Source organism: Phytophthora cinnamomi, assembly GCF_018691715.1.
Source record: "Phytophthora cinnamomi strain GKB4 chromosome Unknown Contig4, whole genome shotgun sequence".
Taxonomy (NCBI): Eukaryota; Oomycota; class Peronosporomycetes; order Peronosporales; family Peronosporaceae; genus Phytophthora; species Phytophthora cinnamomi.
The window spans coordinates 1,287,266-1,308,827 of NW_027150937.1; the positions used below are offsets into that span (position 1 = coordinate 1,287,266).

At 55.8% G+C, this 21,562-nt stretch overlaps 6 protein-coding genes across 7 annotated transcripts; 5 read left to right on the forward strand and 1 right to left on the reverse strand.

Annotated features, from left to right (window-relative positions):
• Window positions 1-7: 7 nt before the first annotated feature.
• On the forward strand, window positions 8-1,419 carry IUM83_05448 (Mannose-1-phosphate guanyltransferase alpha; the record flags this gene model as incomplete). Of its 2 annotated transcripts, XM_067929585.1 has the most annotated exons (3): window positions 8-762; window positions 840-1,318; window positions 1,393-1,406. In XM_067929585.1, the coding sequence occupies 3 exons, from the start codon at window positions 8-10 to the stop codon at window positions 1,404-1,406; spliced, it is 1,248 nt and encodes a 415-aa protein (XP_067799495.1). The 2 variants fall into 2 exon arrangements, with proteins under 2 accessions (XP_067799495.1, XP_067799494.1); XM_067929586.1 differs by having other exon boundaries at window positions 840-1,419.
• Window positions 1,420-1,683: 264 nt separating this feature from the next.
• On the reverse strand, window positions 1,684-2,637 carry IUM83_05449 (HAD-like domain; the record flags this gene model as incomplete). Its single annotated transcript, XM_067929587.1, has 2 exons — window positions 1,684-2,078; window positions 2,139-2,637. 2 exons carry the CDS (start codon window positions 2,635-2,637, stop codon window positions 1,684-1,686), a joined length of 894 nt encoding a protein of 297 aa, XP_067799597.1.
• Window positions 2,638-2,805: 168 nt separating this feature from the next.
• IUM83_05450 (OTU ovarian tumor-like cysteine protease) lies at window positions 2,806-3,818 on the forward strand (the record flags this gene model as incomplete). The annotated part of the gene is made up of 2 exons (XM_067929588.1): window positions 2,806-2,865; window positions 2,991-3,818. The coding sequence occupies 2 exons, from the start codon at window positions 2,806-2,808 to the stop codon at window positions 3,816-3,818; spliced, it is 888 nt and encodes a 295-aa protein (XP_067799643.1).
• Window positions 3,819-6,150: 2,332 nt separating this feature from the next.
• On the forward strand, window positions 6,151-6,977 carry IUM83_05451 (duf947-domain-containing protein; the record flags this gene model as incomplete). The annotated part of the gene is made up of 3 exons (XM_067929589.1): window positions 6,151-6,525; window positions 6,623-6,754; window positions 6,837-6,977. The coding sequence occupies 3 exons, from the start codon at window positions 6,151-6,153 to the stop codon at window positions 6,975-6,977; spliced, it is 648 nt and encodes a 215-aa protein (XP_067799668.1).
• Window positions 6,978-13,087: 6,110 nt separating this feature from the next.
• On the forward strand, window positions 13,088-13,621 carry IUM83_05452 (uncharacterized protein; the record flags this gene model as incomplete). Its single annotated transcript, XM_067929590.1, has 1 exon — window positions 13,088-13,621. The coding sequence occupies one exon, from the start codon at window positions 13,088-13,090 to the stop codon at window positions 13,619-13,621; it is 534 nt and encodes a 177-aa protein (XP_067799667.1).
• A 496-nt stretch (window positions 13,622-14,117) lies between these two features.
• IUM83_05453 (Armadillo-type fold) lies at window positions 14,118-16,007 on the forward strand (the record flags this gene model as incomplete). Its single annotated transcript, XM_067929591.1, has 1 exon — window positions 14,118-16,007. One exon carries the CDS (start codon window positions 14,118-14,120, stop codon window positions 16,005-16,007), a length of 1,890 nt encoding a protein of 629 aa, XP_067799541.1.
• Window positions 16,008-21,562: the final 5,555 nt, after the last annotated feature.

The following is a 21,562-nucleotide window of genomic DNA, read 5'->3' on the forward strand; positions in this document are numbered from 1 at the left end:
GCCAGCCATGTCGTCGTCGGGGGCCGCCGCGTCGGGCGGCGCGGGCGACGCGTCCTTCCCCGCGTCCAAGGCCGTGATCCTCATCGGCGGGCCCAACCAGCAGGGCAACCACTTCCGCCCGCTGTCGCTGGACCTGCCCAAGCCGCTGTTCCAGCTGGCGGGGCGCGAGATGCTCTACTTCCACGTGGAGGCGTGCGCGCGTGTGCCCAACCTGCGCGAGATCCTGATGATCGGCTCGTACGACGAGGGCCTGTTCTCGCGCTTCTTCGACTCGGTCTGGCGCCGCTTCAACGTGCCCATCCGCTACCTGCGCGAGGACAAGGCGCTGGGCACGGCGGGCGGCATCCGCTTCTTCCGCGACGAGATCCTGGAGGGCGACCCGGCCAGCCTCTTCGTGCTGCACTGCGACGTGTGCTGCGCCTTCCCGCTCAACGAGATGATGCACTTCCACCTCAAGCACGAGGGCTCCTGCACCGTGCTGGGCAAGCGCGTGTTCCACGACGAGGCCAAGAAGTACGGCTGCCTCGTGGCCGACCCCATGAGCAAGGAGATCCTGCACTGGGCCGAGAAGCCCGAGACGTTCGTCAGTGATATTATCAACTGCGGGGTCTACCTCTTCGACGTGGCGCTCATGGACACGATCGTCAGCGTCGGCGACAAGATCAGCCGCCAGAGGCTGCGCAGCGAGTCCAGCTCCGAGGCCAACACGCAGCACGACCTCAAGAAGCTCTTCCCGGAGTTTAGCAACCTCGACAACCTCCGGTGCGTGGCATTTTTTTCTTCTTGTTGTTTTGGTTGGGGTGTTTTAACGATCTTTTTGTTGTTGTTGGTGGTGTAAGGCTGGAGCAGGATGTGCTGCTGCCGTTGGCGGACCAACATTGCCTCTACCTGTACGAGCTGGGAGACTTTTGGTGCCAGATCAAGACGCCTGGCATGGCGATCACGTGCTCGGAGCTCTACATGCAGCGGTTCCGGTTCACAAATCCCAGTGCGTTGAGCACAACCGGTGGGAAGATGTCCCCGATTATCGAGGGCAACGTGGTGGTGGACTCGTCGGCCAACGTGCACCCGACGGCCAAGCTGGGCCCCAACGTGACGATCGCAGCAGGCGTGACTATCGGACCTGGAGCTCGAGTCGCCCACTCTATCATTCTTGAGGGCGTGACCATCAAGGATCACGCGTGCGTGCTCTTCTCCGTCATTGGGTGGAATTCTATCATCGGTCAGTGGGCCCGTGTCGAAGGCCAGCCGCCGAACGCTTCGCAAATCCAGGTGCACTCGGCCGAGACGGCGCTTGTTCGGGATGTTACAATCTTCGGTGTGTCTGTTGTTGCGAACCCGGAGGTCATCATTCGCAACTGTATCGTGCTGCCTCACAAGACTCTTACGCAGAGCTACCACGGTGAAATCCTATTGTAAAGAGCTCATTGCTGGCTCTGCTCCTTTAAACCTGCACATTGTTGCGTTAATCTTTCGAGTTTTGGTTAATGAATGGTGAAGTAGGTTCTACAGTAGCGCATCGGTTCACTTAGCAAAGCAACTTTTGCTTCGCTACACCGGCGTCATGTCAAGTAGATTCATAACCGACACCCAGAGCCGCTAAGGATTTTTTGTTATTATTATTGATGTCGAAGGCGCGGTGTCTTCTGTCGTAAGACAAGACACGGGCACGTCAGGACAGTATCAATTTCGTAGACGCTCACCGACGACCGCCTGAAGCTGTGACCACGCCGTCGCTGTAAAGATGACAGGTTTACCACGCGAGTCTTTGGTCGCACTCATGCAATCCAGGAGCGAGTTGCAACTCGTCAAAGGCCGGATATCAATCCCGTAACACGCCACAAGCCGCTGCAGCAGCTTTGAAGAGGACGACGTTGCATCTGAGTCGAGCCATACCCCCACATCAGCTTCCAGCATCGCCAGCAGATCAGTCGCGCTGTCGCCGACGAAAACCACCACCGACTGCTCGTCTCCCTGTCTCGATCGCAGCTCAGCGACCCGCCGCTCCTTGTCCACCGGAGACTGCACCGTCACGTCGATCTCACCAGTCGAGACCCCGTGCTCGTCCATCTTCAACTCTACACAGTAACAACAACAATCAGCAACCGGTTACCCTCCCTCCAGCCTAAGCTCCTCACCATTGGAGACGATCTGCGTCGAGGCCGTGGCCACCCCCGCGTGTTGCAGCGCAGCGGCCACCAACTCCGTGCTCCAATTGGTGGAGAGCACCTCCCACTGCTCCACCGCCGCCAGCGTCTTGGCACAATTGGCTCGGAGCTGGACGGCGCCTGCCGCCGCGAAGATATCCGGCCGTCGAATGCCCCGCAGCGCCAGACACGCGACCACCCGCTGCGTCGAGCGCAGGTCCGTGGCCGCGTACCCCCGCAGGAACTCGCGTAACCCTTCCGCGTCGAAGTTACGCTCGCGTTCTTGTTGCTGCGTCGCCCATCGGCCCTCGTAGCTCTTGAGCAGCTCGTCCAGCTCGGTCACGTACTGCGTCACCAACTGCTGCGCGGTGGACGCGGGGCTGCACGCCAGCTGGAACAGCAGCGACGTCGTGTCGCGCTGCGTGATGGTCTCGTCGAAGTCGGTGCACAGCAGCACGGACGGCGTCCTGGCGGTCGCGAAGCGGCTCATGGCGCGAGCAGCAAGCAGCGCTGACGACGACAGCATGAGGGGTTACGTGGGGTACACATAGGGGTACATTATCGTAACCCCATTTGTACCCCCGAATCATAAACCCCAATACGTAACCAGGTTACGTCACTTGTCCAATTTCCCGACTTGAGAAAAAGACAGGAGGCGATGGCGTCGAAGGACGAGACGCTGGGGCAGACAAAGCAGCGCCACAAGCTGGAGCTGCGTGTGCGTATACAGTAGAGTTCCTTGCGCTTCTAACCGTGCAATTTCCACCCCAGTCGGAGCTCTGATCGCCTCAGTAGATCTGTTACCGTCTGACCTTCCTCCATCTTCTCCTTCTGCTCTACCAGAACCTGCAGAACGAGGTGAAGGCGTTCCAAAAGAAGGCCAAGAAGGACCGACTCAGCAAGAAGGAGGTGGAGACACAGGTGGCGGCCATGGAGAGCGCGCTGAAGGAACGGCACGAGCAGGAAATCAAGGCTTTCGAGGAGGAGGAGACACACGACCAGGACGACTCTGCTGCTCCCACTGCTGCTCCTACTGCGGCTCCTGCTGCCGAGGCTACTCCGTCCAAGCAGGCCAAGGCACAGGCGAAGGCACAGCGCAAGCGCGAAGCCAAGAAGCAGCAGGAGCGCGAGCGCCGTGAGCGCATCGAAGAAGCCAACAAGAACACGGTGAGCGAGCGCCAGATCGAGGCCGACATGATCCTGGCCCAGCTGGCCCGGCACGGACTCAAGATCAAGGACATTCCGTCCGACGGCCACTGCATGTACCACGCGGTGGCGGACCAGATGAAGCAGAAGAACTTGCCCGTCGTGGACGATGTCGCCGGCTTCCAGTACCTGAGGAAGCTGACGAGCGAGTACATGCTCGCGCACGCGGACGACTATCTGCCCTTTATGGCGCTGGATGAGGCGGCTGCCAGTCCAGAAGAGGCGTTTGCCACGTACTGCGACAGAGTCGCCAATACCGCAGACTGGGGCGGACAGCTCGAGCTCCGGGCGCTGGCCTGCGCGCTGCGGACGCCCATCGAGGTGTTCTCCGCTGAGGGCGACGTGCTCGTGATGGGAGGAGAGTTTGTTGACGAGGATGACGGAACTGCGGCCAAGCTGCAGCTGACGTACCACCTGCACTACTACACGCTAGGCGAGCACTTCAACTCGGTCACTCCCATTTAAAGACAAGCTAGCGATAAACGACAAGTCACACTAGACAAACCAAGATTGACAGAAGGCGTGCAATTAGTTGTCCGTGATGTCTAGACAAACCAAGATTGACAGAAGGCGTGCAATTAGTTGTCCGCGATGTCTAAAACGCCACCAAAGTAAACAAGACACCAGGTCGACATCATTCTAGGCAGTACGCGGCACAGAAGCTAAGACTAGCCCCCCCACAGCGCTGACGACTGCTGCTTCAATAACAACCACCAGCTTTTACGAGCTCCTTGTACACCCAATCAATATTGGCATGGCCGTCCTGGCACTTGATCTCAACACAACCTATGGTCGAACGATCCCATTCCATGCCAACAACACCTTGCAGAACACTACCACGACCTCCCACCGCGCCCACGAGGCTTCGAAGCCTTTCAGGATCTCGTTTATCTGGTTGCTGTCGATGACCTTGTTCCAGTGCTTGCAGTCACAAAGCAGCATTGCCTTTTCGTTGTTGTTATCCACGCCTTGCACGTACACATCGCATCGTGTGTTGCTGTAAGCAAGGTCGAAGTCTCGAGTGTACTCTGCACTGAGACAAACTTGCAGCCTTGCCTGTTGGTGTCAAGAATGCACTGCAGCCACTCCGCGTTGGGAGGTGCGAGGAACGGAGTGGTTCTGCTCAACAAAGCGGTAGCACCGCCAGCTTAACCTTCTAACAGATCACTCCGATCAATCGGTCGGACGGCGTCGGAACCCGAAGCAGCATCTACATCTTGCTCGAATAAGTTTACCTTCGACCACTCTTCATCTTGATATTTACCAAGGAAGGAAGTCAAAAACTCGCTGAAAGGAATTCCTATCACCCGTTTCGTGGAGACGAACTGAAAATTGCGCGAGCCACCATATTCTCGAACATCTTGTAATCGTACACCGGTGTCACCGTAGCATACATGTCGTCGGTGGACGGGGGCGCGCTAGAGTTCGAGAACAGTCGCTTTTTCGAGTACATTTTAGAATACAAACGGCTTAATCGAGGTTTCCCGCCAAGCACCGCAAGATACAGCAACATATCCTTCCCAACCGCAGGGAAGCGACACGAGGGTTTCATCCACCATTGTCTGCCCACAATACGCAACCTCTTTGAGCTGCTCATTGCGAAATGGTGGTCATGGCAGCGGTCTACCACTCTCGATCGATACCTCTTGGGCCATGGATACACTACGTGAAGAAAGATAAACCAGAGCTCGAGAAGGAATAAATGTTTTGGTTATCAGGTCTGACTTCCACACCGGTTCTATATTTTCTAGGCGCAAGCTGTGTTCGCGCTTCTCGAACAAAGCCGACTGGAAAAGTACCAACGCGATCGACGAATAACACGCTTCGAGGAGCGCACAACGCTTCACGTGGAGAAGTGTGATCTTGACAGCACACGTTCTCAAACTGGCATCGGCACACGCTTCATCCAACAGATCCATCAGCTCGACGCTGTTGTCTTGAGTTACGATCTTCACTACTTGCTTCACGACATACCTCAAGAACCTCCCGCGCGAATACATCGCAGTGCTTTTCGCAACTGGGTAATGCACGACAGCTTTCAACCGCTCATTGTCCGAAAGCAGCACGAGTTGATAGGAAATCGTGGGACAAGCGATATCCATGTAAACGGCATGCAACTGCTACAGCGTGGTAGTTGATGCAACTTACAGATCCTGCCGTGGTTACCCATAAGTATCACCACCAAATTACAGACCCGGAACACATTTTATTGGAAAGCTGCCTCGTTCCTCTCATCGCTATTGTTCAGTGCCATTTCACCCATAATGAAGAAGGGAACTTTGTCCCCTCCTTTTTCCTCCCCCTCCTTCATTTCTTTCACTAGCGCAAGGAAGGACAAAGGCTTTATGCTGACGATGGGCTCAGCTAGGTGCAATTTCTTTCCCGGACGCAGGTGGTCGCTTGGAAACACCTTGATGCTTGACGAGAGGAGCCAGTCAGAAATTCTCCAACGTCAGCTCCAGCATGGAGCTCCAAAGAGTGTACTCGACCCTGCGCTCTAGATCGCGAGGTTCCATCGATCAACTTGAAATACCTCTTCTGCTCCATCTTCGACTTCTTGTCTACGACGAATGATGTGAAAGCCACGCAAGGCGGTTGGACCCGAATCTATCACAAATACATATTGTGACAGCATACCGTATCCATCCATCCATCATCGACATTCCGGTGGTCGAACTTCAACAAATGACGCCGCCGCGTCATATCGGTTAAGAGTTAGAACCCTAACTGAAATCCCGTCCACATACAAACGCCCAGTCAAGTTCATTATTGGTCCACCACTATCGAATACTGTACGATGGCGCCGGTGCAGTCGAGCGACGCGCGCGACGTGCCCCTGGAGCAGCGTCTGCGCCAGAAGACGCAGGGCTTCGCCACGCAGAAGGAGGCGCCCGCACACGCGCAGGCGGAGAGCGGCCCTGCGCGCCGCGCCAACAAGAACCAGCCGCTGGAGCTGTCGTCCAAGCGCGCAGTGGGCCGCTTCCGCCAGGTGGTGGACGTCAAGAAGCGGCGCGCGCTGGACCCGCGCTTCGAGGCACAGAGCGGCCGCCTGAACGAGGACCTGTTCAACAAGAGCTACGCCTTCCTGGACGGCTACAAGCAGCGCGAGCTGCAGGAGCTCAAGCAGCAGCTCAAGAAGACCAAGAGCGTGACCAAGAAGGAGGAGCTCAAAGTCAGTACACGCACCAATCAGCTGGGTGGAACTGGTGGGGCGAGTACTAAATTTAGATACGATCTACTGTTTTGTGTTAATTTTGATGCGCGTTTAGCACGAGATTGCCCTGAGGCAGCAGGAGATGACGGAGAAGCAGAAGAAGGAGAAAATCAAGAGTGCGCTCACCAAGCGCAAGCGTGAGGAGCGCGAGGCCGTGGCCAGCGGCAAGGGAGCCTTCTACCTCAAGGTCTGTGTGCTGTTGCTTCAGGGGGTTAAGAATGAGGTTGGTGGATGTGGACTCACGAGTTTTGTGCCTTTGTCTGTTGCAGCGGAAGGACAAGAAGAAGCTGGAGCTGCAGGCCAAGTTCCAGGACTTGCAGGAGACCGGGCGGCTGTCCAAGTTCATGGCCAAGAAGCGCAAGAAAAACGCCAGCAAGGACCACAGGTGGCTGCCTACGCAGCGGAAATAGGCACCCGTGCACTGCTGCAAACCGATGGATCGGTCGGGTTTGGACGCGCCGTGAGGTGGTATGCGCTTCGCGCTTGGCGTATCTCTTGCCCGGTTGCGTCTCACCTCATTTGTATTTTGCTTGCAGTACCTACTCACTAATAGACAGCTTCTGCTACGTTCCGTCTGGTGTTGACTTGAGACGGTGCCCCCATTGTGACAGAGCGGTCTATATACAAAACACTATCAGTTATTTCACCATCTATTTGCAGCGGAGGAGTGGCGCTGAGACTTGAACGGCGCGTTCGAGTGTGCCGACAGCTAAGTTCGTTCGTTCGAGCTTCGTGGACGCTCAAGTGTTGGCCATCGTCATTTGATGCCAGGAGAAGCTAGCTACGCGTTTGTTGTGTGAACGACTAAAGATTTTTAGTATTGCCGCTCCAGTCTGCGTTTGGGATAATAGCAAGACACATGCACGAGCCAGGAAGCCAGGAATTACCAAGTGTTGCCAATGAGCCCAAGGCGACCAGCGAACCGAAAACTAACATATCGAGGTCAGGGAGCATGAGAGCTGGAAGCGTTACGCCCATGGAACGCCGATTGTCTCGTGGAGTATCTGCGCAACTCTCTCGCCGAAAGTCTCGCCCAAATAGTGGTGGTTCGAATCGCAGGACGTCAAGTGCATCCATGAAGTCAGTGACCGAGCTCGCGGAAGCGGAAAAGCCTTCCTCGCCGACGGTATTGCGTTTACGAGCTTTGGCACACGCTGTTCGCGCTAGTCACTCGCTAGGTATCCAGAAACCGGCTCAAAGAAAATATCTCCTGCAGGCCAGTGAAGCCGGAATGGATGAGACGGACGTTGGTGTTGATCTACTGATGGCAGGGATTCAGACCAAGCTCAAGGAAGACACTACTAGTGGCCATTACAGGAGCAGATCCGCCAATAACAGTCACAACGACACCGATGGCAATCAGCGGGCCTTATCCGTCAGTTCAAAGAGCAAAGTACGCTTTACGAACGACGATCAATCAACGGAGAAGGCAGGACACAGTACATCTGCATCTTCTCCGAATGGAAAACCGCCGTTGCGTTCCTCGTTCAAGAGTGCAACCATGAAGCGCGGAAGTCTAACAACGAAGGCCCCTCTTCAGCGAGTAAATACAATTCGAGGTGATCTCAGCGCCTCCATGACTCCATACGAAGCCAAGCCACGCCAGCCAGAAGTGAGCCTAGATCACACTCAAAATTTAGGCGCACGAATAACCTGCGCCCACTCCCTCTACAAGCTGTCGTGCCAGGTTGGCAGTGAGCTTGCAATCATCGGTGGCGGTGCAATTGCGCAGATCGCCGACTTCAGCGACGTGGAAGACTCCAAGCTGCTGCGGTACTCGGCTACTGTTCTTGTTAACGTCACGACAGATCAATCGGTGCTGGAAGATTTCGCCTTAAAGGAAGGCGTGTCCGCCCTACTTGAATTGAGCTGGACACCTCTGATGGATGTCAAAATCGCTTGCACAACAGCACTTTGCCGACTATCCCAAAGTCGAGCACGCGCTGCGGTGTTAGTTCGCTGTCGCGCGATAACTGAGCTATTGTCGATGCTCACAGTCCCGCACGTTCCTCTCCAGCAATTGGTGGTGAGCTGTATCGCGAACCTCATCTTTTACGGTCACTCGTTCCCAGATCGCGTCTTCGTTGGTGACCCACAGGCAGTACAGAGTCCTCTCGGTCTTATGAACGTTATCAGTCAAATGTCCGCTTCACCGTCCACGTCACAGTTTGCGGTGGAGGCGCTGTTCAACTTGTCGCTATATCGCTCAAGCTGTCTCGGTGCACTCCGCGGTGGAGCTGCTGAAACACTGCACACTTTGGTCAGCCAACTCTGTAAACTTGTTGATGGTAATGGTGGTGGATCCAGCTCGCGTTTCCTCCTTCATCATGGCGTTCAGCCTCCTGCATGGACCGCAGACATGAATATTTGTATGAAGCTGCTGCGATTAGCTGCAGACACACTCGCAAATTTCTCGGCGTATGTCGAGTATCATAGCATGATGGGTTCTCATGGCATCAAATCCTTGAGTTTGATGCTATCTGGAGCGTTGCGTGACGTAGGTAATTACAATTCGAGTATCACGATCGAAGAGAGATTTCGCTGTACCAGCATTCCATGTTCGCGAGCATTGGCAAACTTCTCCAGTAATATCGACTTGCGGCGCCAAAACTTTCCCCAGGATCTGATCCAGCAAGCCACAAAACTAGCTTTGCTGGACCATATTAGATATGCCGCTAATGCGCGAGATGCACGGACACTGATGCGGAATTCAGTGCGTACGTTATGCAATCTCAGTTTTGAGAGCTCTTGCAGGTCTGCTTTCATGGATATATCTCAAGTACTCTTGATGCTTCACGCAATCACGGTGCTACCTCCCATATCGGCCGATGAAACGGAGGATGAACGCATTTCCCCGTCAGCTGAACAGGAAGTTAGGCCCCAAGAGCAGCATCAGGAAGGAAGAATGCCACCGATGACTGAAACAAATGAGAGCTCAGGACACGATACAACCGGCAGATTTGTTGGGAGTATTATTTCGCCCGTGTCTTTGGCCGAACCTGAACCAATTTGGTACCTGTGTTCATCGCGTGCTTCCTATGCGACTTCATTTCCATGGACTATGGATATGTCGGAGGACACGAAGGAGGATGCACTTATTGCGCTATTGAATTTCGCGCAGCAAGCAACTTTTGCAAACGAGTTACTTCGTACACTGGACGGAAAACTTCTTGCAGCAGCAGCCGAAGACGTTGGCCATTCGAGACGACTCCGGTACATATATACCTCTGTACTGTGCAATCTACTCTTCGATAACTATCTACAACAGCTAGTGTATGGCGACCAGGTTGTACGCGCATTGGTAAGTGGTTTTAACTTCTTTGAGGAGCACCCAGTTAAAGACCAAGACGAACCAGGAGCAGCACTCACTGTGCCTCCTGCCCCGAATTCTGAGAAATACCAATTCCAGGCACTGAATTTGGCGTTTGGTGACGATCAAGAACGATTTCTGGCCTCAATCTTCCTTATCGCGAACGAACTGATGGATATGGCCAACATCGAGCTCGTTGTGATGCTTGCTCTTCCATGCATGAAGGCGTTCCTGAAAGTAGCTACCTCTATACCCTCGAATGCTCCTCCATCACATCCACGCCGAGTACAGCTCCAGCGACAGCTTCCGATAGCATGCTATGCCTCCGCATCACTGTTTGCTTTGACTCGAGCTGCCACTCAGCGCCGTGACAGCCAAAAGCATCTCACACATTCGGAGGAGGCTGAAACTATGCTGATTGCACTGTGTGCGTTACCGTCGGGAGCTGGGGGAGCTGGGCCGATTTCTGGTGTTTCTTCATCTTCCAGAGGTGGCATTACACAGGCTTTTTGTGCGGCTACACTGTATCACCTGTGTGCATCAACTTCCGTGAATCTTCGTGTTATTCAGGGGCTTATCAACTGCTGCAATGTCAACGAGGAATCTCAATCTTTGCTGGCTTGCTCGGCTGCATTCGCCATCATCTCATTCACAGCTGAAGGTTGCCAACAGCTCGTGCAGTGCGCGAACTTGGCTCGGGCGCTGAATCGGCTGGGTCGTACTAGCCAGGTTGAGTGCCAGCAGTATGCAGCTATTGCAGCCTGTAACGTGTCTACAGTTGCTTGCGTTTGGTCCTCCGCTGAGCTGAAGGATTTCATCGTTGTAGCACTACTACGTGCAAACTCGATCCAGGCGAAGCAGATTCACGCCAAGACGCTGTCCAACCTTCTTTCGCATGGAGCTTCGCGCCCGAAGGTTGTCGAAGATGGAGTTCTTTATGCTTTGATGAGGCTGTCGCAGGTTATGATGTCGGGCACGACTGATGTCACCAGCGGTACTGGTATTACAGGGGAACGTCAAGTGTCGGGAACAATGGACAATGGAGCGTTATCATCGTCGTCCCCTGACGAGGTTTTTAGCATCGGCTTGCGGGCCCTCTTCAATTTATCGTGTGACCACCAATATCACCACAAACTCTTAGCCAACGGGGTCATGGCGTACCTGTCAACTGCAGTGGAATGTAAACAACCAGGGGCAGCTTCAGGTGGAGGTAACTCAAGCCCAAACTGGAGGGTGCCATCATTCAACGACCCGGCAATCACATCGTTCCTCTTTGGTCGAGTAAGATCGCCACAAAAGCAGCAACAACAAGTGCAGTGCTTAGCTGGACATTTAAGCATGGAGAGCCGGCGATTTGCGCTCGCCATAATTTGCAATCTAGCAAGTTATGAAGAAAACCACAAGGAACTCATGCGTGCGCAGGTCGTGGAGGTCATTCGCAATTACGTGGACGGAGATATCGAGTCTTGCGCTTCAGCTGCGATGGCCCTACGAAACCTGAGCTGTCGTCAACCCTGGGTAGAAATGCTATGCGAGCGCAAGACGCTGCAACTTTTAATTCTCTGCACCGAGTGCGATCACCCTGTTGTACGGCAATTTGCTATTGAAGCTTTGGCTAACTGTTCGTTGGTGACAGATTCCTTGCACCTCTTTGGAGAAATGCGCGTTCCTCGAGCGGTATTAACGCTACTAGAAGTCACTGCAAATGGGTTGCCTGCTACTTCACCGCCCGTTTCCGTCTCGTGGGAGCTATCAAATAATCAAGGAAAATCCCAACCGATGTTGCAAATGGTGGAGCGTGAGTCTGCAGGAGCTAACACCTACATGGCTGCTCTTAAGTGTCTGCACAATGTTGCTCATGACGATTCTCTTGCGCTAGCTCTAATGGAGGAGAACATTATTCTGCGGCTGTTGCCACTGCTGGAGTATCGCGCTTTGGGGAATGATGTGCATGCTTGCGAACTAGCAGCGAGTTTGACGCATACTTTGGCTGGAAAACCGAAATGCGCGGATACATTACTACGACAGCGCACTGTAAGTCTTTGCGCTCTACTGCATCGACGGCACGCAAGTAGCAGTGTGATAGCACGCGAGTGCGTCCGCGTTCTTATGTTGTTATCCACTTATCAACACATTCAACTGCAGTTGTGCGAAACTCAAGCAGTCCATGTGGTTGTAAGTATCTGTAGTGGTGGAGGAGCGTCAACAACAAGTGCAAACCCATTGGGATCAGCTAGGAATCTGCGACTCCGAGAGTGTGGCGCTGTTACGATCCGAAATCTCACGTTGAGCGTCACGGAGCACCTTGCACTCTTCTACGAAAAGCACGACGACGGGGATGGCTCATTGTATGATGTAGGCACCACCAACGCAGATAAACCGGTTGACACCATGAAAGACCTGGAGAAGGACGATGAAAATGAGAACAACGACTCGGACCGAGACTCTTCTGTTAGCCTAATGCTGGAGCGGCACATGCTTCATGGCATCAAGCACTTTCAAGCAGAAATTGTTTCGGGTCAAGCTAGTGACCGCATTCTGCTCGAAGCAAGTGCTGCCATCGCAAACTTAAGCACGGTAAAAGTGTTTCGAGTGGCAATGGTTCGCTTGGGTGTGATTCAGACTCTTTTGCAACTGATGGCCCAGCCGAAGCCAAAAGCACAGCGGATGACGCTCTCAATACCAGTGCTGCCACCGGGTCCTACATCACCGTTGCGACTACGAAATACGTATCGAAACAGCCTTCTCGGACGAATTTGTGCTGTAACCTTGCACCGATTAGTCGTAGAGGAAGGAGCCGCTATCGACGCACGCAGCCAACTCATTCCCAGTTTGCTCTCGGTGTTGCGGCAAACGGATGAGGAAGTGCAGCAAGTGCGCTACGAATGTGAAAAGATCTCCATCTTCAGCTCTAATATGATTGGTGATGCCCCCATTGGAGCCACACCTCCAGCCACGGTCGGCGTTCGTCGCTTCACCCACGTGCAGACGAACACTTCTGTACTTCCACGGCCCGGGGACCTATTGCAACAATCGATCTCCGAAGCGGCAGAAAATGACCCCACAACTTTTCGCGAAGGCTCACCACTAGCATCGGGGTTGCTGTCACCGTCAGCGGAGGGTCGGAGGGTGTTTGGTAGTTGCAGTGCTCTTCCGGCGGGTGCCGCTGCCACGCAGTGCGTGCGTCAAACGTACCGAGAGCAAAAGTGGATGGTGTACGTGCTGAAAACCATCCTCTCCTCACAGGCCATGATCCCTCAGCTTGAGAAGAAGCAGATGCGTGTCCTCGGGGTGCCGAAGTTGTGTTTCCAGGACCTCTCGCCGGGCACAGCAGCGCCGCCCCCCGCTGCAGTGAACGGTAGCACTAGCAGTCGAAGCACCAACTCGGGACCCCACAACGACGTCGACACTACCGGCGAGGGAGGAGGGTATTTGCTGCCCGTCAACATGGAGAAGCACGTCATCCGGCGGATCAACGGGTCCGAAGAGATCGTGCCAGTCTCCGTCGCGGCAGCCACGTCCCCGCGTCCGAAGAGCGCCATTACTTCGCGGCCGATCGTGTCCGGATTCGGCAGCTCCTCCAGCCTGCGCAGCAGCAGCGCGACCTCAAGCAGGAACCTGTTGGCAGCGGAGCGAGACTCGTCGACCATCGACCCGCAAGGTCATGTGCGCAAGTTTAACCGGCAGATGCGGCTGCTGCGGCGCAACGACCGACGCGACATCAGCAGCCTGCCGCCAGTGTAGACACCACGGACTGCAGTACAGTACATTTACTTCCTCATGCACTACATGCACCGAGGAACAGGAAATCGGCAACGATACGGAGAGAGCAGATGCCTCTCGTGCAGCGTCACCTGCTCTTTGTCCGCAGCCGCTCGCTGGTGCTATCAAACAATGCGCAGCCAGCCACACGTCCAGCAGATGCCCCATCGATTCTGCCGATCTGATGGCAAGGGCGGAAGGTCTGTCGGTCGATCACGTGTCTGCCACACGTCGCAGACGGCTCCGTCGAAATGGCTACACGCCACTAAAACGTCGTTCTTCCCTCCGTTTTACGCTAATCCGCTGACGATCGAACGTTCCGCGCGGCTTCCCTCGACGCTGCGCGAAAACTCCTCGCGCCGCCATTGGCCAAAACGCCAACTCAGGTGGCCCGAATCTAGCGCCCCATTCCGCCTCCGAGACCCCTTCACGCACTACACCAAGGCCACACCAGCAGGCAGCGGCGGGCAGGCCATCCATGGCCAGCGCCTTCCAGTCTCCCGGCGCGTGGACGCCGCGCAAGAGCCCCGGCGCTTCGTCGGCCGCCGTCATCCCCACCATGCAGCGCTCACGCAGCGTCGGCCAGGAGAACGCGGCGCTCGCAGCCAACGCCAGCGCCAGCGGAGGCGTCGACGCCGACAGCCGCGCGGCCGCACGTCGCCTGCGCCGCCAGTACGCGCAGCAGCCCATCGCGCAGCTGGAGCACCACTACCACCGCCAGCACCAGCGGCCGCAGCTGCAGACGCACAGCGTGCGGTCCGTGGACGGCCCGCCGAGGCTCGTGGCGTCGCACTCGTCGCGCGCCTCCGCCGTGTCGCTGCGCGCGTCCACGTCGCGGCTGCCGTCCAAGATGGAGCTGCGTCGCAGCGAGGCAGGAGGTGCCAAGGCTGCGCTCAGCCGCAGCCACGGCGCGCTGGGCATCCCCGTGCTGCGCAGCAGCCGCTCGGCCAAAGTGAGCAGCGACGGCTTCTCCCCCAGCTCCAGCGGCCACAGTGAGGGTGGGGCGGCGGGGCAGAGCACGCCGTATGAGCAGTGGAGACGGCTGAGGAGAGCGCGCACGGCCAGCGGTAACAGCTGCGCCAGCACCAGCAGCACCAGCAGCTTCGCGTCGTACGTGGTGAACCCCAACACGGGCCGCCACGACTTCGGCCTGGGCAGCGACGACGAGGCGGACGAGGAAGAGGAGGACGAGGAGCTGGACAGCGTCATGGACGAGGCCGTGGAGGTGGAGGACGTGGACGTGGACGTGGAGGACCGCAGGGAAGGGCTGCCGTCCGTGCTGCAGCATATCATCGCGCCGTCGCTGCCCCCGCCGCCGTACCCCGTGGACCCGTACCATTTCTACTGCAAGCCCAAGCGGACTAATACCGGCGCGGGCACTGCTGCCGCCGAGGTGACGTCCACGCTGGCCGCGCTGTTCGCAGACTGCGGCATTGAAGCCATCTTCCACCCGCTCAAGTGCAAGTTCAAGTGCCTCAAGTACGTGCACTACAGCCACGTCGAGTTCGTGGTGCGAGTGTACGCGCACCAGCGCACGCTCCTGGTGGAGTTCCAGCGCCGCAGCGGCAGCGTGCTGCTCTGGGACGGACTGTATCGAATTCTTCACCAGAAATTAGTCCCGATTATCGATGCGACAGCGCTGCCGTGTTCTCAGAGCACAAGTCAGAAGCGTGTAGCGAGGGAGCTCGCGTCGGCTTCGGGGGCTCATGGTCAAGCGTCCAACCAGCACACGCACATGTCGAGCTCGACGCAGTCGCATGCATCGGACCACGAAGGCCTCGGAACACAGATCTGGCGGACGTTGTCATTGAAGAAGCCGACACCCAGCTCGGGCGTCGAGGCCATGAAGATCATGCTAACGTCTCGGTACCTGGACGCAATGCGGGAAGGTTGCGCTGGACTTGCAGAGCTCACGGAGGACGTGCAGAACTCCTGCCTCGTAGCCCACGCTGACCTCGTGACGCCTTTGGTTCAAGCAGCCGAAGCTACGGACCTCAGCATGTCGCGCTGTGCCGTTGGAGCGCTAGCAAACATCGCTCGCGCCGTCCCAAGGTTCCCAGAGAACGAACTGGCGCTGGCTCGGCGCACGGCGCAACAGCTTCGGATTCAAGCCACACCGGTAGTTCTGGCACAGCTGGAACACGCGAGTGAGCGGTCTCTCTTCTCCATCGAGCTACTTCGGGAATGCGCCCGAGCGCTCGGTGCATTTGCCAGACTTGTGTCGGAGGTGGATCCCCGATCGGTTGCTGCCTCTAGTGTAAACGATGAACGTTGCCTACACGTTCTTCGACTGCACGCCAAACACCGTGATGCCCAGCTAGCGTCCCATTGCCGTGCTGCTTTGGAGCAGTTGTGCCTGAACGTGTAGTAACTTAGTCGCTCGTAGTGTAGCATAGCAAGAATAACAACAAATGCCGTTTCTCTTTATTGCTGGGAGCCAACAAGTCCAACAAAAAGAAAGCGCTCGACTAAACGGTCGATCTAGGTGGATCTCTTCCTGTGTTCTCTCATTCCAGAATCTGGGGTGATGGTAAGAAGTCGAAGATGGAACAGAAGAAGTATTGGTCGACGGCGTCGCGCGATCTTGATCGCAGGCTCGGGTAGACTCTTTGGAGCTCCCTGCTGGAGATGATGCTTGAGAATTTCTGGAAGAATTTATTTTGGTTCGTATACGGACCTGATCTTGTTCACGATCAGGAACAGCCATGTGAACTGATCAATTTGAAGGTGAAGGAAATGTGTTTTAGAGAAGTTGCTGCATTATAGGAATGTACTAGTAGCTACCTAACAATACCTATAGTGTGACACTGGCGCCTGAACCAGTGTCGGTGTCGGAGGGAGTCACCTCCTCAGCCATCTCCTCGTCGGTCGCAATGTCGGCAGGAATGTCGATGGCTTCAGGAAGCTGGATTACTTCGCGAGCAACTCGTCGGGCACGACCACGAAGAACGTTGGCAATACGACGCACATACTCGTGCGAGATCGTCTTAATCACCGTGACGAATGTCGCCATAGACGGATGCGGCGTTGGGAACCTACTATTTAACTCGCGGTTAAACCACTCGAGAGGATTGTTAGTCCTCGCAAGCAGTTCGCTGTCCAGCCCAAACACATTCCAGACCTCAATGGAGTACTGTTCAAGCCATGTGCGCGCAAAATATCCCCCAGAACTCTCTCCATTTTCCTACAGAATAGGCCACCCCAGCTATAGTGCATCGCCGCTTGATCTCACGCCTTACCCACTTAATGCCCCGTTCAACTTGATCATGCTGAATCACAGTCAGTGTGTCTAACACACTCGCGTCATGGCAATGAGGTACTCATTTTATCCGTTGCGCGGAGGACTTTGGGGGAGGGCGGCTGAAAGAGAAGTGCCGTCCCCCGCAGTTCAGGCAGATGGAGGCCACGTGGCCTCCACAGCTGCCCTACATCTGCCTTTATATTAGATTAACTATTTGCATACAATATCCTAGTCTGATACTATACCTTCTCGTATCCGGTCATCCGGATACACTCACCCCCCTTCCAAGAAGACATTCTCGAATCTTCATCGCGGGTCGTCGTCGCTGGCTGTCCCCGCCGTTGCTGCCGCCTGGACCTCCACTGCTGGTCCTCGCTGCCTGGCTGTCAACCCGTCACTGCTTTGCCGTCTACCCGCTGCTGCTGTGACCTGGAGTTCGTTGCTGCTGTGCTGGAGTTCGTCGCTGCCGTGGCTTGGAATTCGTAGAGTGCTGTGGCCGGCCCCGCGTCTGATGCAGACCTCCGCTACTGCTGCTCGGTCCACGCCTTCGGCCTCGGGCTCCTCGTCGTGCGCTTCTCCGCCCGCTGCGTCGCCTGCAATGGCGTTCGCTGAGTCGACCGCCGAGCCAAGCGCCACCGCTCTGGCGTCGTCCGTCGAATCGCTGCTCCCTGTCGCGCCTTCTGTGGCCGCGCTGCCATCGCTGCCGGCTACCGTGCCGCCTGCCACGTCTCCTACTGAAGATGCCGAGCGTGCTGACCGCGCCGCTGCGCGTGCTGATCGAGATGAAGCCGTCGCTGTCGCTCACAGTGTTGCTGTGCCTTCGGAGAGTACCGTTCCTGATAATACAGTGCGCCCCGTGACCACTGTTTCTGACATTGCTGAACGCCTCGACGTTGTTGAACGCCACGAACTCCCAGCCTCGGACACTATTGAGCGCCTTGCTCTGATCATACCCGATGATGTCACTCTCGCCATGGACGAGTTGGTGCATGCTGTGGAATCCTCAGTGGTGCCGTTGCTAGGTGCGCATGCATCTTCACCAAGTTCGCAGGAAACATCGTTAAGTTCGCATGAATCGCCACAAACTGTCGTGATGGTTGATCCCACAAGTGTTGATGCCGACTCCTGTTCGGGTTTGTTTGATGCATCGTCTGGTCAGCGCAGATTGAAGAGGCTCTGTCGTGCTGGAAAGCCTCCGTTGCGGCACCCGCCGCTACCACCGGTTCCCGCAACGAATCCTCATCTTGGGTGGAAGAACTATTACAAGCCAGGATAGTCTTTCGATCGCAATATGACGTACCTGCTTCGCCACCTTCACGACGTGTGGGGGGACCCCCCTCATCGCTGCTACCTCGTGCAAGCCCCACCAGTTATCCTGGGTGTGGATAGAAAATCTGGTGGACTACCCAGAGCTTACCAGACAAGTCGATGAGTGGAAAGAATCCGGGTCCTCCGTGTGCTTCATGAAGTATGTAGTGGGTCTAACTTGACTCACTACTTTAGCTTACACGTTGCGCAACGTGTATGAGGAAGCGTAAGTACTTAGTAATTACTTCGGTTAATTATATTTGAATACACAAATATAAGTTAAGTAAGAAAGGATTCCAAGTGACTTAGATTAGGTAAAATGAGAACTGTATTGCTTGTAAATTGATCTTCCTCTAAAATCTGCTAAAAACTGTTTATCATCTGTGAAAGGGTTGGCAGCGGCTGGCTGTCAGAGCCCCGCTAATATGCATGTCTCTGATTGGTAGAAAGATGCTGCTTTCTACCAATAGGATCTTTGGGTATGTGTGGACCACTCACTGTGGTGGTCCACTTCAATGTATCCATCGGTGTGTCTTACACCAATGTGAGGAAGTATCCAAAACGTTTAACAGATAACCTATCTGTTAAATTCACAAGTGACTTGCAGCCACTTGTACGTGTAACCCCGTTACACCATCCCCCCCTTAAGGTTAGACGCGCGGGGTCCCCGCACGTCAATCTTTTGGAATTGACCATTCGTCAATTCTCCGCGTTTGGAGAAGAAATCCGCGCTCATTCAACGATGAGCGCGCCACAGAAGAAGACCTCGAAGTCGGTGGGGAGTCATCTCTCCATCGACGACTACTTCGAACGCCAGAAGGCGAAGTACGGTGACGTCGTCGACTTCGACGACGACGATGAAGACATGGAGGGCGAGGATGACTCGCCCTCAAAGCGTAAAGACTCAGTGTCGAGTGAATCGCTCGACCCTCACGCCAAGAACGTTCACCCGCGTGAAGGGGACGAACCGGACGCTTCTAGTTCGAAGCGTTCGCGTACTGAGAGCGATACCCCACTCGCTTCTGCTGGGGCTCTCAGTACTCCGCGCGCTGCTGCTGCAGCGCGTGATGTTAAAGCTCAAGGCTCTCCGCGCGCTGCGCCTGCAGCGCGCGATCCATGGATGCCGTCCGCGTCCGAGATCGCGGACCGGTATGGGAACTCGGTACCTCCGAATGAGGTGCCGCTGTACGTATGCAGCGCCATCAAAGATGACGCTGTGGCTGCCGAGCTGCACTTTGATGCGGAAACGCATCAAAGGCGCGATTACTACATCGGACTCTTTCATGAGCTCCGATGGTTTCAAAGCAAGAAGACCTCTTCTCGCAGCAAAGTGCCCGAATGGCAGGCACTTTGTCAAAGTTGGAACGCCTTTGTTGAGAACTTCAACAAGAGGCCGAGTGCTTACCGTGATCGGATTAAGCAAGCGCGTGATCGCTTCGAGACGTACTCGAAGCGTGGAAAGCTGGAGCAACTTCATGTTGCTGCTGAGGAGGCAAATGTGCCGTGCGCTGTGCCCGAGGGCTTTCAGTGCACGAAGTGCTTTCCAGGCGCGGTCCGCTTGAGCCACCGCGACCTGAACGGGTACACGTCGTTCCGTGTGCCCGAGAGTCTCAAGAGCTCCGTGCTAAGTTCTTAGCACGTGAGGGTTCGGGCGCTAGCGATGATCGCAGCGCTCGTGTTACTTCCGCTGCGCCAGCGCGTACTGCTCTTCGTACGCCCTCACCATTTCCGGAACGTCCTCCAGCAAGACGTTCCGCGGCTCCCATGTATCTCGATGGGGAGGAAATCCTCTCCAACGAATACGAAAACGAGCCCCTTGAGGGTTCGTTTTCGGGATACTATGGTCAACAATCCGCTCAACAATCCAGCGGGTTGAGCCGCGGGCGTCACGGATCGGCGGTGGCGGGGTGGGAACACGCCCGGGTATGATCAGCCCCGGGCTGACCAGTATGCGCCTCTCCACGACCGGGTGACCGCCGTGGAGCGTTTGCAGGGCGCTGAGTGCGCCGCCCTGAAGCAGGAGCTGGCGAACCAGAAGGCCCAAGTCGCGGCGGTCTCGCAGACCGCCTCGAATATCCAGGTCGAGCTGGGGACCCAGATGAAGGGGTTGCTCCAGCGCGTCCGCGCGCTGGAGGAGAGGCTGCTCGTCGCCGAGGCCAAGTCCTCCGCTTCTGCCTCGGCTCCTGCCGAGGCTTCGGGTCAGCCGAGCTAGATGGCTCGTGCTGCCGGTATGGCTTCAGCCGTCCGACGTAAAGGTCGGATGGAGGCGCATGCTAGACGGTATGTCTAGCGTGTATGCGTTGCCGTGCCGTGCCAACACAGTGAACGGCCCGATGAAGCGCGAACAAGCTTGCTTGCTCCGAAATCCGAAACTGCATGTCTAGGCAGGTTTTGTGTAGCTAACAAAACTAATGAACCAACTTTAAATTCATTTGTGTTGCCTCTGCCCGCATTGTCTGCGTTCAGCTTCTGTTGATCAACAGAAGCTGCTATTATGTCTTGGACAAACCGAATCACGGCTTGTCTTTTGGTGATGAAACTGATTGCATCCGAGCTGAAGTCATTCAGCTCGCTCTCCGCTAGAGGCCCGGCCTCTGCGTGGTTCTTGCGGTGTCTGCGCCCTGCGCAGACCCGTGGTCGTTGGCCTTGTTGTTAGGGGAGTCTGCGCCCTGCGCAGACTCATGGTTTGTCCATTGTTGCAGCTGACACTGTGCAAGTGTCAGCGGTTTTCTGCGGCTGCTGTATTGCAGTCGTAGATCCTCCCCACTTAAAGTGGGAGCCATCACTCCGAGTAAACGCGGTAGGCGTGGATGCCGCATGGCATTCACGTAGAACGGTGTATGCCCGGTCGAGGCATGCACTGAGTTGTTGATGGCAAACTCTGCCATCGATAAGCACTCGCTCCAGTATTGGAACGAGTGAGCGTAGCTCTTCAACATATCGACGAACACGCGATTCACGCGCTCGGTTTGACCGTCCGTCTGCGGATGATCCGCAGTCGACATGGAAAGCTGGCTCCCAAGAAGTGTAAACACTTCTTGCCACAGGTGCGCTGTGAAGCGCGGGTCTCTGTCCGACACGATATCGGACGGCATGCCATGGTGTTTGAACACCATGTCGACGAGCAGACGGGCCGTCTGCTTCGCGGTCACCTCTGCTGGCACCGCAGCAAGATGTACCATATTGCTGAAGCGGTCTACAAAGACCACAACACCGGTGTTCCCTCCGCTATCCGGGGGAAGACCAAAGATGAAGTCCAAAGACATGGACATCCAACACTCCGACGGAGTCGGTAGTGATTGCAGTGGAGCCTGCGCGAATGGCGCAGGCTTTACGCGTTGGCATACCTCGCAAGCACGGATGTACTTGCGCAC